Consider the following 14,927-nt stretch of genomic DNA (forward strand, 5'->3'; position numbering starts at 1 on the left):
CAAATAAATTGGCATGCCATTCGATGGTTTGTGCATTTGACTTTGGAAAGTTTCAAAGAAAGCTAGGGCCAACGGCACATTCGCTAGCACTTTCTACCACTGCAAGACCGTTTTGTCAGCAGTTGTGCACCTTTTGAGGCTATGACAGAGGGTTGGCATACCACACACACTAAGGTCCTCCATTCCTGTAATTGGTACCCTAGTCTTGTCCAAGATAGGAATCAAGCAGGCAACGTCCAAGCCACCAAACACATCAAACTTCCCTGTCCCCGCCCCTCTCTCATCAGCCTCCAAACTGCTTTGGTTTGCCCTGTGGGAGGCAGGATCAGACATTTCTTCCCAGGATGGCAGATTGTACATCTGACAGGTTGGTGCTCCAGATGGTTCAACTGGACTGTGCCCTGCCATTCCTTTTCGACCAGTCGCATCTTCAGTCCACATCAGAACATCTTTTCAGAGGTGTACCTTAGTTGAGGAAGTGCAGGCTCATTTGAACAAAGGAGTAATGGAGATGTCCCAGCCCATTAAATAAGGACTGGTTGTTACTCCTGCTATTTCCTCATGCCAAAGAAAGATGGAAGCTTTCATCCTATTTTAGACCTCTTGATGTCTTCTTGCAGCAGGGCAAATTCAAGAAACTCATGCTGGCCCAAGTTCTGTCTCCCTGGTTCAAGACGACTGAATCATGGTTTGACCTTGCAGGATACCTTCTTTCATAAACCCATCCTGCAGTCGAACTGATGCTACTTGCAGCAGACCGGGAACATTTGCAATTTGCCATTCTCCCCTTTGGCCTCACCAGTGCCCCATGTTCACAGAGGTGATGGCAGTGGTCGCAGCACACATTCAGAGGTCCCTATCTCGATGACTGGCTGTTTGAATGTGGGTTCGCCACTGTCAGTCGTAGACCACTCTTGATGACTGTGAACCTCATGACAGTTTTGGTGTGCATGATCAATTTGCCGAAGTTTCTGGACTTTCACAGATGCTTCCTTCATTGGAGTCATCCTGGATATGTTGCAGTTTCGGGCCTTCACTCCACCACAAGTCTATAATTCTGATGTTTCAATCTTGATGAGTGTGTTTGAGGTTTCCTTGGCATCCTGCATCCTGCTCAGTGACTTTGCCCCATCTCACCGCTCGAAAGAGGGGGAGATTCCTTCGGCTGAACCCTAAAAGAGCTTTAAACTTTTATATTGTTACATTGATCACACCAAAGACTATTGGGTGGATGATCAGCTCTTTGTGGGGTTCTCTGAAGCAAAGAAAGGCAGGTCACTGCAGAAAAGGACTTTGTCATGGTAGATAGACCTCTTGTAGGAAAGTGACCCTTTTTGCATGGTCACCCCCTAACGTTTTGCCAGATAGCTGGTGCCAACTTGACTGAGTGTGCAGGGATCCTGATAACCAGCCCCACCACCTGTGTGCTTTCCACAAACTGTACCTTTGTACCAACAATTGGCACACCTCTGGGCCAAATGCAAGTCCCTTGTAAATTGTATCCCTGGTACCAAGGGTCTTGTGCCCAGAGAGGACCTCTGAGGCCTGCAGCATGTATTATGCCACCCTCCGAGACCCCTTACACTAGCACCCCCACCCTGCCATTGCCGACTTGGTGTTTTAGTGCATACCAAACTAAAGAGTAGACATGACACACACCCCTGTGTGCCATGCCCACCATCACTTCCTGTGGCATGGGTAAGTCACCTCTTTGGCAGGTCTTATAGCCTGAAACGCAGGGTGCACCATACCACAGGTGAGGGCATAGCGGCATGAGCAATATGCCCCTACAGTGCCTGTGCCATTCACATACATTGTGAGTGCAGTGGAGCCATTTTGAACACATGGGCTTAGTGTTTGTCAACACGAACTCCACAGCTCCCTGATGGCTTTACTGAAGTCTGAGAAGTTTGGTATCAAACTTCCCAGCACATAAAACCCCCACTGATGCCAGTGTTGGATTTAATGAGAAATGCTAACAGAGGGCATCTTAGAGAAGCCCACTGAAAAAACAACCAACTCTGGTGTGGTTCCTGACTAGCTCCCTGCCATCTGCCACTACCAGACAGATTTCTGGACCCCTGGGTAGAGAGCCCCCTGGGTCTGGGAACAAAGCACACCCTGGGCAGTGGTGTCATGACTCCTTCCCCCTCGGTTGGGCAGGGTCCTCGAAGAGGGAGCTTTAATGGCTTGCTGCCTTTGTTAGCTACCCCTAGCCTTTTACTGCTATCAGCAACTGGCTTCCACTGGTTTTGACCCCTATTTGGGGTGGGAAAACCTAGCAAGTAAGGGAGGTGTTCCCATCTTTCTCAACCCCACCCCTCCGGTGAAGGAGGCGAGATAAAGCACACATCTCAGTCCTCGCCAATGTGTAGATGGCGGGACCCTCCAATCGGGAAGTGGCTTATGTACTCCTCCCACTGGAGGGTGGCATACTAGGGGTGTAGACACCCCAGGGAAGGGACCTATTGGTCCCAACCTACACACCCCTTTAACGCCCCAATATCTAGCATTAAAGGGCACCACTGAACCTTGTTTCTTAAGATTTGAGGTGACGAGGAGGACCGAAGAGCCGTGCTGCAGAAGAGGAGGATGACGACAACTGCGTTGGCCTCAGTCCTACTGGCCTGTCTCTGGCTCTGAACCCCTGCGAGCTGATCCTCAGCATGTCCTGCAGCCTCCAAGAACCCTGTGGACCTGCCCTGTCTTCACAAAGAACACTTATCTCCCATGGACACTGCATTTGTTCAACACCAACCCAAGCCAGAACTCTGGATCCAACGGACCCTCAAGTCCTCACCAGTCTGCACCTGAAGCCCATGGCCCAGGTTTGAGTAGCCCAACACCCCAGCTAGGTCACCCTGGCGATCCTGACCTGTGATCCTGCATTTGATGACCTCTGCCGACTTTCTCCTCGACGCCTGTTGCCACATTCCAGAGGGCTCCCCCAATCGTGACTGAAACCGGTCAGAATAACCCGACACGAAAGGATACACCTACACCCGCAGATCCTGAGGTGCCCAACCGACTGTGTCCTGGTGTGCAGCAGCTCTTTATCCTCCTGTCGTTGGTTGCCTTCGTCCAGTCTTCTGGCGCCAGCCTGCAGTCATTTTCCATGACCGAAATCCTCAGTTGAAAAGCAATGGGCTCCCAACACCTCCAGAGAACCCGGCTGCCCCTGCACCGCTGGTGCTGTGGACTTGGTGCCAACCTGGGATCCCCTTTACCCTGATCTTAAACCTTGGAGCTTGGTTCCTGAGACAGAGTGGCCTGCCCGTGAACAGTCCCCAACCAAGGTTCCCCCCAGCCCGACTAGCTAACATTGACACTCTGCACCTGGCCACCCTAGTGCAGATGGTGGTGCCCCTTGAGTGCTAACCTGCACCTTGGTCCTACCCCCGGTCCCACCCTCCAATCCCCCCCAAACTCCAATCCTAAAACCGTTTCACCCACCTGTAAACGTAATACTTTGTTTTCACCATAGGACATCACCGCCTCCCAGGACCTCTACAACAGGCTTGGCTCCTACTTCCACCTGAAATTCAAGGGCCCCTACGACAACTTCAATGACCAGACACCTGACTCAGAAACTACACCCTCCTCCAGCACTGCCGGCCAGCCCACCAACTCCTCATAAACCCCAGTCACCACCGACGACACTGCATCGACCCTGAAAGGCATCCACTCAGGAGCCCCCCAAGGACCCTTGCCCCCACACGTTATGTTATGTTACATAGTTTTATATATCGCTCAGCTGCTCCAGCCAAGGGGCGTCCCTGCGCGGTCACTAACAAGGAGGGCAGCTGCCCCTACAAAGCACAGCGGGCCTCAACATAACAATCATAAGGGCTTACTTTAAAGGGAAAAGATAGGTCTTAATGGCCTTTCTAAAAGTCAGCAGATCTTCTAAGCCACGGATGTGGGATGGCAAGGCGTTCCATAGTTTAGCAGCAAGATAGCGGAACGAGCGGCGGCCCATCCGGGAGCGTTTCACCCGAGGAACCGCTGCCAAGTGCTGGCCCTCAGAGCGCAGTGATCGTCGGAGAACATACGGGGTCAATAACGTACAGAGCATCGGAGGAGTGGAGAGCTTTAAAATCTTAAAAGAAAGGCAAAGAGCTTTAAATTGGATCTGCTTTGACACAGGAAGCCAATGAAGTTTGCTAATAGTATCGGCAATCGGATGAAAACGAGGGAGCCCTACCAAAGTTCTTGCTGCCGCATTTTGTATCCGCTGCATTCTCCTGATCTCTGCCTGGTTGGCCCAAAACCACAAGGAGCTGGCATAATCCAGGCGAGAGAGGATAGTCAGCTGGCGGGTGGGGGGATTAAAAAATTTCAGAATGGGCCTAAGACTCCGTAGGAGCCCAAAACATGTAGCTGCCGTTTTCTTAGTATGAGTGCAGAGGCTAAGAGAGGAGTCTATCCAAACCCCAAGATTTTTTACTTCTGTTTTGGGGTCAGGGATTTTCCCTAGCATGTTTGGCCACCATTTATCACCCCAAGAAGTGGCATTCTTCCCCACTAATAGAACCTCCGTCTTACTCGCATTTAACTGCAAGTAATTAGTGGTCATCCAGTTAGCCACGGCCGTCAAGCCATTGTTAAACCTGGAGGCGCTCAGAGTGGAATCATCCGCCAGAGCAACCACTAGCTGCGTGTCGTCAGCATATGAGACCATTGAGAGTTCCCATTGCTTGGCGACCAAACCAGCGGCTGGACATACAGATTGAACAGCGTGGAGCTGAGCGCCGAGCCCTGAGCGACCCCCTGCTCAATGGGTCGTTCCTTGGATAGGAACGGTGGAATGGAAACCCGAAAGGATCTTCCCGTTAAAAAAGCTCTGAACCACTCCAATGCTAGTCCCCCGACACCCGCTTCTTCCAGACGATCTAACAGAACACCATGCAAGACCGTGTCAAAGGCGGCACTCAGATCCAACAGGACCAGTGCCGCCGTTTGACCAGAGTCCAAAATGGTCCACAGGTGCTCGGTCATGGTCAGAAGCGCCATCTCAGTGGTATGGTCAGAGTGGAAACCATGCTGAGAGGCATCCATTGTGTTGTTGGAGCACAGAAAGCTGGTAAGAGTGCTATTAACATGAGATTCTGCTACCTTACTAACAAAGCGGGGGGCTGAACTGTTCCTGCAAGGAGTGGGAAGAGAATAGGAAGACTAAGGAGGACTATGCAAGAACTGGCGTGACCAGAGGTGTATATGTAACACCTGTGGGCATCCCTTTTGTTGGATGTATTTGCCTCACACACCCCGAAGGATGTCATGCTTCATCATAGGCGGTGTTATTGAGTTATATTTTCTTCTTTACTTTTCACGTTCTAAGGTCCTGATGAATCGCAGGATACTAATCCAATTGCGAGAAACATGTTGACCACTTGTTGTTTTTTCAGAGCTCCACATAGGTCACTCTACCTAACGAGGTGACACTGAGTGAGCTCGTTTTCACGATTTTAACTGCAATAGGGGGACCACCAGAATAAAATAGTTTCCGGTACCTCTTGCTGCATTTTAACCTTCACCCTAGGCGCAGTTGCCTCTCCGCCCACACACCCACACTTCACCATAGGGCAGTTGGATACAAAAGATCTCCGCCAAAGTGCCCCTCTTTGAGGTGTGCCCGTCGGGGATTGCACCGCCCCCCCGACGAGGAGCAACCGCCTATGATGAAGCATGACATCCTTCGTGGGTGTGTGAGGCAAATACATCCAACAAAAGGGATGCCCACAGGTGTTACATATACACCTCTGGTCACGCCAGTTCTTGCATAGTCCTCCTTAGTCTTCCTATTCTCTTCCCACTCCTTGCAGGAACAGTTCAGCCCCCCGCTTTGTTAGTGAAGACCACTCACGGACACATGCTGTAACTGGACCTTCCACTCTAGTGGTAACTAGTGTCCGTTGATCTATTGATCTCCCTCCCTCCTTTTGATAAAGATTCTGCTACCTTAGCCACCCAAGGGAGTAGGGAGATTGGCCTAAAATTCTCTGGATTGGTGGGATCCAACGTTGGCTTTTTAATAATAGGGGATACCCACACTTGTTTCCACTTCGCCGGTATCACTGCCGATACAAAGGAGGAGTTGATTATCTGACGAAGGGGATTAAGCAAAAGCGCGGATGCCTCCCTAAAGTGGGCGGATTTTAAAGGGATCGGCAGGCGAGCCAGACTTGATTTTCCCACACAGTCTAATAAGCTCTTCATGGGAAATTTCTGGAATCACCGTGAGTTTGATGGCAGGCTCAGGACTGGAAGGGATGGGCAGTGGTATAGGTGAGAAGGATCTAAAGATTACACATACTTTCTCCACGAAGAAGGAAGTCAGTTCTTCACAGTGTGATTCGGAGATGGTTCGGGTGCCAAAGCTCTTCTGGCGCTAAGATCTTTCAAGATTTTAAAAATGCATTTTGAAGGATTCGGGCTAAGCCTGATCTCCTTGGCATAGTAGGTTGCCCGTGTCCTGCAAATCGCTCTTTGGTAATTTTTTTGTGCTGCAATATAGTGCACTTTTATTTCTGGATCATACACTTTCCTCCATTTCCGTTCAATTTTTTTACACGATTTCCTCAGCATAGTTAGAGACTCATTATACCATGGGCTGGATTCTTCCACAGAGCCACCGCAGCATCGCCCCGGAACTGCGATGCACAATCTACACCACTTTCGAAACGGCATCTTCCCTGACGATTGGAAAAGCACAGGGGTCAGAGCCCTACTAAAGAAGCCCTCAGCAGATCCCATGGACCTCAAGAACTACGGGCCCATCTCCCTCCTCCCTTTCGCGTCCAAAGTCACAGAGAAGGCCGTCAACGCCCAACTAACAAAATTAACTGAAGATAACTCCATCCTCGACCCCTCCCAATCCGGATTCCGCTGCAACTACAGTACTGAGACCACTCTACTAGCCGCCACAGATGACATCCGCACCCTCCTCGACCAAGGACATATTGCAACCCTGTTTCTGCTAGACCTCTCTGCAGTGTTCGTCACCGTCTCCCACTGCACACTCACCGCCAGAATCCACGACGCCAGCATACAGGGAACTGCCCTCGACTGGCTCTGCTCCAACCTCACCGGCAGAATCCAAAGAATCAGACTGCCCCCTTCCTCTCTGAACCCACGGAAATCGACTGCTGAGTACCCCAATTACTCCGCACTCGTCGCTCAGCCCCACACTCTTCAAAAAATACATGGCCCCCCTAGCCGCCATAGTCAGACAGCTCGGACTCAGCATAGTATCCTATGCAGACGACACCCAGCTCATCCTCTCCCTCACCAAGTACCCCAACACCACCATACTCAACTTTCAGGAAGAAACGAAAGACATCGCATCATGGATGAGCAGCAGCTGCCTGATGCTCAACTCGGAGAAGACTGAGGTCCTCTTCCTCGGACCCTCCCCCTCTGCCTGGGACAACACCTGGTGGCCCACTGCCACGGCAGCACCCCCACCCACACGAACCACACCTGAAACCTCGGCATCCTACTAGACTCCTCCCTCTTCATGACCCGACAGGTCAACGGTGTCGCCTCCACCTGCTACCACACACTCCGTAAGACCATCAAATATATTCCCCCCCCCTCCCCCCAGAATCAAGGAAAACTGTCACCCACGCGCTCCTAACCAGCAGCCTGGACTACGGAAACTCCCTCTATGCCAGGATCAACAAGTCTCTGCCAGTAAGTGCCCATGCCAACATACTGGGCATGGGCATCCATGCCCAGTAAGTGCATGGATGGTCCTTTTTTATCCCACTAATCATTACAACTTCAAGGCACTGTCAGCCCGTGGTAGACCATTACTTTGTCAGACAATCCCTTTTGCACTTCTGTTGGACTAAGACATATGATCCATGTGATGGAGAAGTAGGTGGCTTAGTGTAGACTTTCCCAGATTGCCATCTAACAGTCAGTCCTACTGCTATACATAAAAGGGAAGAGAGCAAACAAGCTAAGGCAGTGGTTGTAAATCAGAAATTAAATCTTTTGTTTGAGAGAATTCGGCTGCAGGAACTTGACCAACTGAGCTTTTAGAATCGGTCCTGAACCCTCAAGCATGTTCCCTTATTGCGGTCAGACCTGTTATGTGGCTGTTGACAATACTGTGTTGTGAGATAGTGCCCTCTTTCTGCATGGTTGAGTGTGCCCTGGTCTCCTGCCAATCAGGTACCCAGGCCCTATGTTCTTTCCCTAAAACTGCATTGAAGACCAATCCCAATAGGCACTCTCTGGCCACTGGTCAGTCCCTGGTAAATGGTACTACAGGTACCCAGGGCACTGTGACAAGGGAAGGCCTCTTTGGGCTGCAGCATTTATTGTGCCAACTTTAGAGGCCCTGTACCCTTACACTCACACACTGCCTTTGCAGGCTATGTGTTTTGGTGCAGATCAAAATGGAGTCGACATGGCACACATCCCTGTGTAGCATGCCTACAACCCACTGCCCTGGCATAGATCAGCCATCTCTCTAGCTGGGTGCACTATACCAATGGTGAGGGTACGGTGCATGAGCCCTGTACCCCTACAGTGACTAAGCCAATTCTTAGACATTGTAAGTGCAGTGGTGCCATTAAGAGTATAGTGTGCTAGGAGTTTGTCAGTACGAACTCCACAGTACCATAATGGCTTTACTGAAAACTGAGAAGTTTGGTATCATGAAAAATGCATATATAGGGCATCTTAGAGATGCCTCCTGAAAAATTACCTAACACTAGTGTCTAGGCTGAGTGGCTGCTCCCCAGCTGCCACCTCCAGACATGTTTCTCGACCCCTGGGTCAAGAGCCTGCTGCTCTCGAGGGCCTGAAACAATGCACATCCTGGGACGAGGTGCCAAGCCTGCTCCACCAGGATGGACTGGGTCCAGGAAGGAGAAGCTTCAAAAGCTTGCTGCTTTTGTGAGCTTCCCCAGACCTTTTGCTGCTTCCAGCAACTGGCCCCCTCCGTTTCTGACCTCCACTTTGGGCGGGAGAACCAGTGAGAAAACTAAGTCAGGAAGTGAGGTGTGCCCACCTCTGCCAACCCAACCCCTCAGGTGGGGAGGCGAGGTGAAGCACTACTCTGTCCCCGCCATCTTGCAGGTTGGGGGACCCAGGCAAGCAGTGAGGTATATGCCCCCCTCCCACTGGAGGGTGGCATATTAGCGGGGGTACCCAACCCAAGGAAGGTACCCATTGGTCCCAACCTTATTCTTACCTGTAACTCCCCTAAATCTAATTTTTAGGGGCACCCCTGACCTTGCATCCTCAGACAAGAAACAACATGAAGAAAAGAAGAAAGACCGGACTGCTGTGCTGAAGCTAAGAAGAAGACGCCCACTGATTTGGCCCCAGCCCTACTGGCATGTCCCCACCTTGAACCTGCAGGAGTGAAACTCTGGTGTGTCCTACAGCCAGCAACCTCAAGAACCCCGAGGACCTGCCCTGCCTTCTAAAGAAAAGATTTTGTTTCCTGTGAACACTGGCTTTGTTCATGAACAGACTCCAGTTCCGGCGAAATCAACGAGTCTGCAGCACTCTGTACCCGTTGCCCATGGCTCAAGTTCGAGTGGCCCAACATCATGAGGAGGTCTCCCCGGCAATCCTGACCCAAAATCCAGTGATCCCTGACCTGCCTCAAGCCTCCAGCCGACATCTGTAGCCTCAGTCCAGAAGGTCCCCCCAACCGCGACCAGGAGCTGGTAAGAAGATCTGACCCTAAAAGACACCCCTGCACCCGAAGCCCCACAGCTTTGGGTGTCCCAAACAACGGTGTCTAACCAACCCCCAGCATCCCAACTTACCCCTCCAAGTGGTGGTCGCATCCAGAAGACCTTCTTCCCCGAGCCTGCAGTGTATTTGCAAACTGGAGAATCCCCACTGAAAGTAACACGGCACCCGACGACAAACAAGCACCCTGCACCCGTTCGCCCTAGTGCCACTGAAGATGTACTTTTGGTGCTATCTTAAAACCCCATTTGCCCTGTGCTTAAATCCAGGAGCTTTGCTCCCACAACCTTGTGGCCTGCTCGGGGGCAGCCACCAACCGGAGGCCCCCTGTTACCCAATTGGATAACATTGGGCCTTAGCACTTTGCACCCGGCCGCCCTAGTGTTGCTGAGGATGTAACAAGAGTGCATCCTTGAACCTGGGGGACCCCTGAGTCTCACCCCAGAACCCAACTCCCACAAAAAAGTACTTACCTGCTAACCGATAATACTATGTTTGAGGCATATGAGCTGCAGATTGTACACTTAGCAATAGATCGCCACCTGGTGTTGGGCTCAGATGATTGCAGGTTGTTGTCTTCTTGGAAGAAGTCTTTGTAGTCACGAGATAGGTGACTCCTCCCTTGGACAATACTGCGCATGGTCATCTAGCAGCAATTGCAGCCTATTTACAAAATAGACAGCTTCTATCTCTCTTTAGAGTACCCACAATAAAAGCATTTATGGAAGGGTAAAAACGAATAATCCCACCTAGGTTACAACCTGCACCAGTATGGAACCTAAACGTGGTCCTTACAAGACTTATGGGTCCCCCTTTTGAGCCTTTACACAAGTGTGAACTGCAATTCCTAACATGGAAAACTGCCTTCCTTGTTGCCATCACCTCTCTCAGAAGAGTTAGTGAAATACAAGCATTCACAATAGAAGAACCATTTTTTCAGATACACCCTAACAAAGTGGTTCTTAGACCCAATCCTAAATTCCTGCCAAAGGTGATTACTCCGTTTCACCTTAACCAATCAGTAGAGTTACCAGTGTTTTTTCAAAAACCGGACTCTGTTGCGGAAAGGGCTTTACACACCTTAGATGTTAGAAGAGCTCTTTTATACTACACAGACAGGACTAAATCCTTCAGAAAGACAAAACAACTATTTGTATCTTTCTCTTCCCCACACAAAGGCAATCCCATTTCTAAAGGAGGAATTGCCAGATGGATTGTTAAGTGTATTCAAATATGCTATCAAAAAGCTAAATGCACACTAACAGTTCCTCCTAGAGCGCACTCCACTCGCAAACTAGGAGCCTCTATGGCTTTCTTAGGAAACATACCACTAGAGGACATATGCAAGGCAGCCCCATGGTCTACCATACACACCTTCACTAAACACTATTGTGTTGATGTGCAAGCCAAGCAGCAAGCTGCAGTAGGCCAAGCTGTCCTTAAAACACTATTTCAGTATGCTGCAACGGATACAAGCGACCACTGCTAGGGTAGACACTGCTGCACAATCGTTGCTAAGTGTACAATCTTCAGCTCATATGCCTCGAACGGAATATGCTACTTACTAGTATGCATCTGTTCTTGGCATGTAGAGCTGCAGAGTTGTACACGCCCTCCCGCCTCCCCGGGACTTGTATCCGTTCCAGTACTCATCTTACTTAGATGCACACGCATGGACATCCTTTCTCTTTACTTCTACTAACTCCATCATTTCCCATCATGGCGAAAAACAATCTGAGGATGAAGTCGATGACCATGCGCAGTATTGTCCAAGGGAGGAGTCACCTATCTCGTGACTACAAAGACTTCTTCCAAGTAGACAACAACCTGCAATCATCCGAGCCCAACACCAGGTGGCGATCTAATGCTAAGTGTACAACTCTGCAGCTCTACATGCCAAGAACAGATGCATACTGGTAAGTAGCATATTCCTTCCTCCCATCGGATAACATTGACTGTTTTCTATGAAAATGTTTCTAAGTGTGGAGATGGAAATTCTATAAAAGTCTATAAAACTGTAACCAAATGACAAAACGCTTTTACTTACCTGTTTACAGGAAATGTCACTGTGCAGTATCCAGGTATACAGCACTGTGTAAGAAAAGTAATCTGTAAGGTAATCTACTTGATATCCTATTGAAAGTCAATATCAAGTGTATGTACAATATTTCAAAGCGTTGCAATACTAGTAATTCTACTGTAATCAAAACAAAGTATATATACAACTGCAATTCAAACTGTATTATTACTGCAAAGTATAAATCACTTACCTGTGCCAGGCTTGCTTGGTTCTAGGAAATAAAATAACTAAAAGAATATTTTTATACAAAACCAATTGGTCTGAAGTTTGCTGATTGAGTGTGTACAACAAATGCTTAACACTACCCTCTGATAAAGCCTTACTGCTTGCCCACACTATCATAAATAGAGATTAAGGTGCTATCTACTTTTACCTCTGCCTACCTTTTGGGTTCCACTGGACTCACTTCTGATATAGTATATACAGAGCCAGCTTCCTACAAGTGTGCCATCCTTTTGGAAGTAGATGCTTTTGAGGGAAGTGCCTGCCCTTCTTACAGAGGAGCTTTGGATTGATACATATTTCTGCAATGTCCTCTTATTTAGCCACTGCTGGAGAAAGTTGAAGTACAGCACTTATATAGTTATAAACGGCGTATTGATACAAGTAGAGAGGGATAGTTTCACTAGTCATAACTAGTGATAGGACTAGTCATAACTTTTAAATGTCAGTAATGTTTTTGTGATTGAAGATGAACTAGAGGTTCTGTGCTTGCTTGCAATTGGTGGTGTTTGGAACATAATGAGGTGCTAATTTCTACAGTTATTCTGATCCTTCACCCTAACAGGCCTTATGTACTTTACAACAAACTTTGGACTTAATCCATGCATCTGCTTCGAACCAAAGGGGCACTTCTGGGGTTCACTAAGGGAACACTTCTTGGTTGCCACATTGGGTTTGGGAACCACAAGAGAATTTAGTATTGAATAAGACTCTAGGCTCCTTATTTGCAGTACAATATTTGGGAGATGCTCCTATTTTAAACACACCAGCAACTTAGTGTTGGCGCCCTTTACTCATAGAAGACCTTGCTGTCTTCAACTAGTCGGTGAATTTGATTATTCTTTTCAGCTTTGGAAGGGCCAGATATCCTCTGAATGTGGCTGTAAGTTTGTGTGATAACTCAGACAAAATATGGTGCAGGCAAATAGCCCTGTTCTGTAAGCCAGCTTTGTGATGTTACAACCCTCATGTTACACGGAGTCCCTGTTATGATTACAATGTGTAATGAGATGAAATCCAAGAACAGCAGGCGATACTTGCTCTCTTACGTGCTTGCAATCCCTACTGATGAGATTACCCTATTCCTAACCTTCTGTTCCTTCACCGTTGCTCATAGGTTGTCCCATAAATGGAAAAGTTGACATGCACAGAGCAGTTCACGTGGCTTATTTGTCTGACCTTTTTCCCCACTGGTCTGAAAGTTCTCCCTTCCAAGATGTTTAGAATCTGGAGTTTTCCAACTTTCATACAAATTCCTAAACATTCTCTGTTCAAAGTTTATTCTCATCCCCCATTAACAAGAATTAGAAGAAAGCCTGAGACTTTTGTCGGGCTAATTTCATGGAAGTGTACCGAAAAGGCCAGCCTACCCCTCCAAAGTAAGAGGATATTAGCATATTCCAGCCCAGCATATTTCTTGCCTTAGCAGTGTTGAAAGGCAAGGAGGAAGATCCATGAGTCAGACTTGAAAATTTAAAATGACAATGGCGGCTTGTCAGTGAAAACTTTGAAAAACCAATCAGTAGAATATTTTTTAGTTGAAGACTATTGCATGTTATGATCCTTACTGCGAGTCCTAGGGCATTGTTTGGGCGTGCCATCACAAGGACCTCTTCTCTTTTTCAGCTCTGAGTCTGGCCCTCGGTGCAGTTCCCCTGTTGATACAGAAAGTAGTGATTCCGAGCCACCTCCTAAGCAAATCCAGGACAAGACCTGTAAGTATGAGCATTGAGAAACAAGATAGCTGTATTGGTTGGAGGGATTCTTTTCAAAATATGCAATATTTTTAGGATCTCTGGTAAACCTGACTTATGGCTTGTTTTATGCATCTTGTAGGTTTTAGAATGTTCTCTGAGCCAGTTAAGTTCTTCCGTTTTTCTCAGCCAGGATATTAAAATAAAATGTGAGTCTCCACTGGATTGTCAATTAATTTGTGATCATCTCATAGAAAAAACAGCTAGTGTGTTTTCTTTTCTATGGAACTCTTCAAGGCTGTAATAAGTATCATACTAAAAACATTTATCTATACAGTTAAAAGCGCCTACCCTCACTCTATCTAATATATTTAGCGTTAGCAAAATTTGTCATATGACCACATAGATTTAAGTAAACAATGCCATATTGATTGTTTTATCTGAAAGAGACACGTTAGTATTAGACTCCTTACCTTAGAATATCCCCAGGCGTCAGACTGGATCCGGAAACTTTTGCGTAGCAGTACCCTTGCGCGTCGGTAGGCGTAGTCTGCGGCTCCGCGTCCGTCGTCGGCGTCGTGGGCGCCGTGATGACGTCGTCGGAGTACTTAGATGCCGCCTCCGCGTGCTGACGTCAGTTCTTCTTTTTTCCGCGCCAGCAAGCGCAGATCTGGAAAAAGCAGTAACCTTTAGTCAATTTTTTACTAACTTTTTTTGATAATTTTTTTTTTTGATCATTTCCCGAAGTCTTACGACTCCTATCGGTGCCGTAGGGATGCCTGGCTTTAAACACTGCGAGGATTGCGACCGCACGATGTCGGTCACGGATCCTCACCACCTGTGTCTAACTTGTCTAGGCGTCGACCACGACGACAAGGCCTGCTCCGACTGCCGGGCCCTCTCTTCAAAAGCCAGGCGGGAGCGGTCCCGCAGGTGACTCGAACTCCGGCAGTCGGTCCCGCGCCGCGAGAGGTCCCAGTCCCACGGGAGGTCATGGGACAGATCGCGGGCTCGGAGCCACCACAGTTCCGAGAGTAGGCCGCACTCCTCCCGGTCGAAGTCGTCGTCAGGTAAGAAGCACAAGAAGTCCAAGAGGCGTCATCGCTCTTCGGACTCCCCCCGACGCTCGCGCGATGCGGCCGGGGGTTCCGGTGACACCACCCACGCGGCTCTGTCGGAGTCGCGGGCGCCGCGTCCTGCTCCACACCCTC

General features: G+C 48.8%; 1 protein-coding gene across 2 annotated transcripts in view; it reads left to right on the forward strand.

Moving 5' to 3' along the window:
* The window catches only part of PPP6R2 (protein phosphatase 6 regulatory subunit 2), a 744,860-nt gene that overhangs the window by 641,677 nt on the left and 88,256 nt on the right, over positions 1–14,927 (forward strand). For both annotated transcript variants that reach the window (XM_078677857.1, XM_078677853.1), the window contains exon 22: positions 13,649–13,737. In XM_078677857.1, coding sequence (XP_078533983.1) covers positions 13,649–13,737 — 89 coding nt within the window. The remainder of the gene's footprint in view (positions 1–13,648; positions 13,738–14,927) is intronic.

Source organism: Lissotriton helveticus, chromosome 1_1 (assembly GCF_964261635.1).
Source record: "Lissotriton helveticus chromosome 1_1, aLisHel1.1, whole genome shotgun sequence".
Lineage (NCBI taxonomy): Eukaryota > Metazoa > Chordata > Amphibia > Caudata > Salamandridae > Lissotriton > Lissotriton helveticus.